This window comes from Salvelinus fontinalis, chromosome 6 (assembly GCF_029448725.1).
Source record: "Salvelinus fontinalis isolate EN_2023a chromosome 6, ASM2944872v1, whole genome shotgun sequence".
Taxonomy (NCBI): Eukaryota; Metazoa; Chordata; class Actinopteri; order Salmoniformes; family Salmonidae; genus Salvelinus; species Salvelinus fontinalis.
This window is the reverse complement of record NC_074670.1, coordinates 64,527,012-64,533,911: the sequence shown is the minus strand read 5'-3', so window position 1 is coordinate 64,533,911 and position 6,900 is coordinate 64,527,012. Positions and strand designations below refer to the sequence as shown.

The 6,900-nt window shown below is 55.7% G+C and overlaps 1 protein-coding gene across 1 annotated transcript; it reads right to left on the bottom strand.

Annotated features, from left to right (window-relative positions):
- Positions 1-5,800: 5,800 nt before the first annotated feature.
- Positions 5,801-6,304, bottom strand: LOC129858647 (uncharacterized). Its single transcript, XM_055927948.1, has 2 exons — positions 6,171-6,304; positions 5,801-6,059 (listed from the first exon to the last, which is right to left on the bottom strand). Exons 1-2 carry the CDS (start codon positions 6,302-6,304, stop codon positions 5,801-5,803), a joined length of 393 nt encoding a protein of 130 aa, XP_055783923.1.
- Positions 6,305-6,900: the final 596 nt, after the last annotated feature.

The window sequence follows — 6,900 nt, the reverse complement described above, 5'->3', positions numbered from 1 at the left end:
ACTCACTCATCCGCAAGAGAACCCCCATTTGGCAGTCTGGTCTGCTGCGCTATCTAAGTTACAAGTTGTGACAAGCCCTGATGGCTCCTGACTCTCAAGCCAGGCTATTTATTAGAGTCTATTCAGCTCCATGTCTTGAAAAAATAAACAGAGTGCCAAGCAGCAGCAAAAGTGCTGACAGTGAGAATAGTTTCCAGGTTGAAATAAAGCAGTCAGAACTGCACTAGGACACCTAGCGCTAAGCGCTAACACCGCTAACTTTGTATAGCCCTCCATGACTTCACCCCACCTTTCCAGTTGACTTCAGGTGCAGTCATTTGCAGAATAAATGGTTGTGTCAATGCTGAGAGAGAGAGAGGTTAGTTACATTTCAAATATCTTCTGATGAAAGAGGCTGGAGCTGTGGTCGGAGACTGGAGCAGCTCCCGGCTGTTCCTCAAAGGCAAGCTTTGGGATGGCGACCACTTTTTCTACTTAGTCCTCCACAAAACTGAGATAGAGAGGGAGAAAGGGTGATGGGGCAGAGAGAGACAGAGTGAGAGTAAGGAGGAGAGAGAAAGAGTGAGGGGGAGAGAGAAAGAGTGAGGGGAGAGAGAGAGAGAGAGAGAGAGAGAGAGAGAGAGAGAGAGAGATCGGTGTCTCCCTGCCAGAGAAGTTCATGAACAGGAAAGGATTAGTGTTCCAGTGATGCAGTAGAACAGAGAAAAGAGAAAGTGCATGGTTCAATGAAATGTTAAATGTCAAAGGTGAAGTAAAAATCCTCAATCCACTGAGTCAGATGTTTCTGTTCTTACTTATACTTTTAGGTATAACTATTTTAAATGAACACTTCACTGCCAGTATTTTTCATTAGATTACTATCAACTTTCTCAACATTAACATTATGAATTTATATGGCCAGTCATATATTTTCACCTAACCCATATGATACTAATATTCTTGTATATGAACAATCAGGGAAGGCAAAAGAGACCAAAAAAATATCCCTGTACATTCCATATGTACGAAGCTGTGATTTGCCACCATAACAACAGTGTGTTTGGCTGGAGTAGAGAAGGGTAGCTAACCGAAAGATATTCATAACATAGGCCTATTCTGAGAAAATAAGACATAAAATATGTTTTGTACATTTTACCCATTCATAATCAGTCTGGAAGCATTTTTACTAAGAAAATATGTTGCTCTCTGATGTGAGTGATTGATAAATTCATTAACTGCAGTGCAATAACAACTACCTCAAAAGTGGGATAATAAACAAGAAGGATCATTCCACCAGAAGAAAGTACACAGAATTCCACATTAAAACATAACAAAAAAGAAATGAACAAGATCCGGTGTCATTTAATAGCAAAGTAGGTTGGGTTGGAAGGCCTCAGTGTGATTGAGGTGAGGATTTGTACAGGGGAACTCAAATCTGGGGAATTCAATTTCCAGATCAGGAGGTCACAACCTCTCTTTTAAGGGGTGATGGCTACCCCATACTGCCCATGATTTCCCAGTGCCTTCGGTCACTTCATCAGACCTCCTGGTGTGGAGCAGGCCTGGTGGGGTTAATCACTTCCTCAGACCTGCCGGTGGGGAGCAGGCCTGGAGGGATTAATCACTTCCTCAGACCTCCTGGTGGGGAGCAGGCCTGGTGGGGTTAATCACTTCCTCAGACCTCCTGGTGGGGAGCAGGCCTGGTGGGGTTAATCACTTCCTCAGACCTCCTGGTGGGGAGTAGGCCTGGTGGGGTTAATCACTTCCTCAGACCTCCTGGTGGGGAGCAGGCCTGGTGGGGTTAATCACTTCCTCAGTCCTCCTGGTGGGGAGCAGGCCTGGTGGGGTTAATCACTTCCTCAGACCTCCTGGTGGGGAGCAGGCCTGGTGGGGTTAATCACTTCCTCAGACCTCCTGGTGGGGAGCAGGCCTGGTGGGCTTAATCACTTCCTCAGACCTCCTGGTGGGGAGCAGGCCTGGTGGGGTTAATCACTTCCTCAGACCTCCTGGTGGGGAGCAGGCCTGGTGGGGTTAATCACTTCCTCAGACCTCCTGGTGGGGAGCAGGCCTGGTGGGGTTAATCACTTCCTCAGACCTCCTGGTGGGGAGCAGGCCTGGTAGGGTTAATCACTTCCTCAGACCTCCTGGTGGGGAGCAGGCCTGGTGGGATTAATCACTTCCTCAGACCTCCTGGTGTGGAGCAGGCCTGGTGGGGTTAATCACTTCCTCAGACCTCCTGGTGGGGAGCAGGCCTGGTGGGGTTAATCACTTCCTCAGACCTCCTGGTGGGGAGCAGGCCTGGTGGGGTTAATCACTTCCTCAGACCTCCTGGTGGGGAGCAGGCCTGGTAGGGTTAATCACTTCCTCAGACCTCCTGGTGGGGAGCAGGCCTGGTGGGGTTAATCACTTCCTCAGACCTCCTGGTGGGGAGCAGGCCTGGTGGGGTTAATCACTTCCTCAGACCTCCTGGTGGGGAGCAGGCCTGGTGGGGTTAATCACTTCCTCAGACCTCCTGGTGGGGAGCAGGCCTGGTGGGGTTAATCACTTCCTCAGACCTCCTGGTGGGGAGCAGGCCTGGTGGGGTTAATCACTTCCTCAGACCTCCTGGTGGGGAGCAGGCCTGGTAGGGTTAATCACTTCCTCAGACCTCCTGGTGGGGAGCAGGCCTGGTGGGGTTAATCACTTCCTCAGACCTCCTGGTGGGGAGCAGGCCTGGTGGGGTTAATCACTTCCTCAGACCTCCTGGTGGGGAGCAGGCCTGGTGGGGTTAATCACTTCCTCAGACCTCCTGGTGGGGAGCAGGCCTGGTGGGGTTAATCACTTCCTCAGACCTCCTGGTGGGGAGCAGGCCTGATGGGGTTAATCACTTCCTCAGACCTCCTGGTGGGGAGCAGGCCTGGTGGGGTTAATCACTTCCTCAGACCTCCTGGTGGGGAGCAGGCCTGGTGGGGTTAATCACTTCCTCAGACCTCCTGGTGGGGAGCAGGCCTGATGGGGTTAATCACTTCCTCAGACCTCCTGGTGGGGAGCAGGCCTGGTGGGGTTAATCACTTCCTCAGACCTCCTGGTGGGGAGCAGGCCTGGTGGGGTTAATCACTTCCTCAGACCTCCTGGTGGGGAGCAGGCCTGGTGGGGTTAATCACTTCCTCAGACCTCCTGGTGGGGAGCAGGCCTGGTGGGGTTAATCACTTCCTCAGACCTCCTGGTGGGGAGCAGGCCTGGTGGGGTTAATCACTTCCTCAGACCTCCTGGTGGGGAGCAGGCCTGGTAGGGTTAATCACTTCCTCAGACCTCCTGGTGGGGAGCAGGCCTGGTGGGGTTAATCACTTCCTCAGACCTCCTGGTGGGGAGCAGGCCTGGTGGGATTAATCACTTCCTCAGACCTCCTGGTGGGGAGCAGGCCTGGTGGGGTTAATCACTTCCTCAGACCTCCTGGTGGGGAGCAGGCCTGGTAGGGTTAATCACTTCCTCAGACCTCCTGGTGGGGAGCAGGCCTGGTAGGGTTAATCACTTCCTCAGACCTCCTGGTGGGGAGCAGGCCTGGTGGGATTAATCACTTCCTCAGACCTCCTGGTGGGGAGCAGTCCTGGTAGGGTTAATCACTTCCTCAGACCTCATGGTGGGGAGCAGGCCTGGTAGGGTTAATCACTTCCTCAGACCTCCTGGTGGGGAGCAGGCCTGGTAGGGTTAATCACTTCCTCAGACCTCCTGGTGGGGAGCAGGCCTGGTGGGGTTAATCACTTCCTCAGACCTCCTGGTGGGGAGCAGGCCTGGTGGGGTTAATCACTTCCTCAGACCTCCTGGTGGGGAGCAGGCCTGGTGGGGTTAATCACTTCCTCAGACCTCCTGGTGGGGAGCAGGCCTGGTGGGGTTAATCACTTCCTCAGACCTCCTGGTGGGGAGCAGGCCTGGTGGGGTTAATCACTTCCTCAGACCTCCTGGTGGGGAGCAGGCCTGGTGGGGTTAATCACTTCCTCAGACCTCCTGGTGGGGAGCAGGCCTGGTGGGGTTAATCACTTCCTCAGACCTCCTGGTGGGGAGCAGGCCTGGTAGGGTTAATCACTTCCTCAGACCTCCTGGTGGGGAGCAGGCCTGGTAGGGTTAATCACTTCCTCAGACCTCCTGGTGGGGAGCAGGCCTGGTGGGGTTAATCACTTCCTCAGACCTCCTGGTGGGGAGCAGGCCTGGTGGGGTTAATCACTTCCTCAGTCCTCCTGGTGGGGAGCAGGCCTGGTGGGGAGCAGGCCTGGTGGGGTTAATCACTTCCTCAGATCTCCTGGTGGGGAGCAGGCCTGGTGGGGTTAATCACTTCCTCAGACCTCCTGGTGGGGAGCAGGCCTGGTGGGGTTAATCACTTCCTCAGACCTCCTGGTGGGGAGCAGGCCTGGTAGGGTTAATCACTTCCTCAGTCCTCCTGGTGGGGAGCAGGCCTGGTGGGGAGCAGGCCTGGTGGGGTTAATCACTTCCTCAGACCTCCTGGTGGGGAGCAGGCCTGGTGGGGTTAATCACTTCCTCAGACCTCCTGGTGGGGAGCAGGCCTGGTGGGGTTAATCACTTCCTCAGTCCTCCTGGTGGGGAGCAGGCCTGGTGGGGAGCAGGCCTGGTGGGGTTAATCACTTCCTCAGACCTCCTGGTGGGGAGCAGGCCTGGTGGGGTTAATCACTTCCTCAGACCTCCTGGTGGGGAGCAGGCCTGGTGGGGTTAATCACTTCCTCAGACCTCCTGGTGGGGAGCAGGCCTGGTGGGGTTAATCACTTCCTCAGTCCTCCTGGTGGGGAGCAGGCCTGGTGGGGAGCAGGCCTGGTGGGGTTAATCACTTCCTCAGACCTCCTGGTGGAGAGCAGGCCTGGTGGGGTTAATCACTTCCTCAGACCTCCTGGTGGGGAGCAGGCCTGGTGGGGTTAATCACTTCCTCAGTCCTCCTGGTGGGGAGCAGGCCTGGTGGGGAGCAGGCCTGGTGGGGTTAATCACTTCCTCAGACCTCCTGGTGGGGAGCAGGCCTGGTGGGGTTAATAACTTCCTCAGTCCTCCTGGTGGGGAGCAGGCCTGGTGGGGAGCAGGCCTGGTGGGGTTAATCACTTCCTCAGACCTCCTGGTGGGGAGCAGGCCTGGTGGGGTTAATCACTTCCTCAGACCTCCTGGTGGGGAGCAGGCCTGGTGGGGTTAATCACTTCCTCAGTCCTCCTGGTGGGGAGCAGGCCTGGTGGGGTTAATCACTTCCTCAGACCTCCTGGTGGGGAGCAGGCCTGGTGGGGTTAATCACTTCCTCAGACCTCCTGGTGGGGAGCAGGCCTGGTGGGCTTAATCACTTCCTCAGACCTCCTGGTGGGGAGCAGGCCTGGTGGGGTTAATCACTTCCTCAGACCTCCTGGTGGGGAGCAGGCCTGGTGGGGTTAATCACTTCCTCAGACCTCCTGGTGGGGAGCAGGCCTGGTGGGGTTAATCACTTCCTCAGACCTCCTGGTGGGGAGCAGGCCTGGTAGGGTTAATCACTTCCTCAGACCTCCTGGTGGGGAGCAGGCCTGGTGGGGAGCAGGCCTGGTGGGGTTAATCACTTCCTCAGACCTCCTGGTGGAGAGCAGGCCTGGTGGGGTTAATCACTTCCTCAGTCCTCCTGGTGGGGAGCAGGCCTGGTGGGGAACAGGCCTGGTGGGGTTAATCACTTCCTCAGACCTCCTGGTGGGGAGCAGGCCTGGTGGGGACTAGGCCTGGTGGGGTTAATCACTTCCTCAGACCTCCTGGTGGGGAGCAGGCCTGGTGGGGTTAATCACTTCCTCAGACCTCCTGGTGGGGAGCAGGCCTGGTGGGGTTAATCACTTCCTCAGACCTCCTGGTGGGGAGCAGGCCTGGTGGGGTTAATCACTTCCTCAGACCTCCTGGTGGGGAGCAGGCCTGGTGGGGAGCAGGCCTGGTCGGGAGCAGGCCTGGTGGGGTTAATCACTTCCTCAGACCTCCTTGTGGGGAGCAGGCCTGGTGGGGAGCAGGCCTGGTGGGGAGCAGGCCTGGTGGGGAGCAGGCCTGGTGGGGAGCAGGCCTGGTGGAGAGCAGGCCTGGTGGGGTTAATCACTTCCTCAGACCTCCTGGTGGGGAGCAGGCCTGGTGGGGTTAATCACTTCCTCAGACCTCCTGGTGGGGAGCAGGCCTGGTGGGGAGCAGGCCTGGTGGGGAGCAGGCCTGGTGGGGTTAATCACTTCCTCAGACCTCCTGTTGGGGAGCAGGCCTGGTTGGGAGCAGGCCTGGTGGGGAGCAGGCCTGGTGGGGAGCAGGCCTGGTGGGGAGCAGGCCTGGTGGGGAGCAGGCCTGGGTGCTGACACCGGCCTGACATTCAATCAACCCCTCTCTTGCTCCCCTCATCTTTCTCTCCCTCAGTCTTTCTCTCTCTTTTTATGTCTCTCTCTCCTGTACCTCTCTCTCTCTCTTTCTCTCTCTTTCTCTCTCCCTTCATCTTGCTCTCTCTCAGAATACTAATGTGCTAATGGTATGCTGGCATCGCTTGAGTACGGGGCAACAGGGAGAGGAACTATTAAATGTGCTTACATATGGATGCTCAGACTTAGTCACGGTGCTACTGTTACACTATCCTCAAGAGGATGGGGGGGGGGGGGGGGCTCAGCTTCTGATGGGGGGGCTCAGCTTCTTCTAGCCTAGGCAAGTCCCGGGCATGGATCATATGGGCCATAGACATTCCATACGTGTAATACACCACAAAGACAGCAGGACACCTCCTACAAGAGAAACACAGCAATGGCTCAAGAGAAACACAGACCTAAGCACAAGTCACGGACATTGTGCACACATAATGCTGTTATGTTTGTTGGCACAGTGCAGACATTTTTGGTTTAATACTCCAGTGGGCTAAATCAGGGTCACACAGAGTATATCTTGGTAGTCTTACACAAATCCACTTTGAAACAAAAGTTT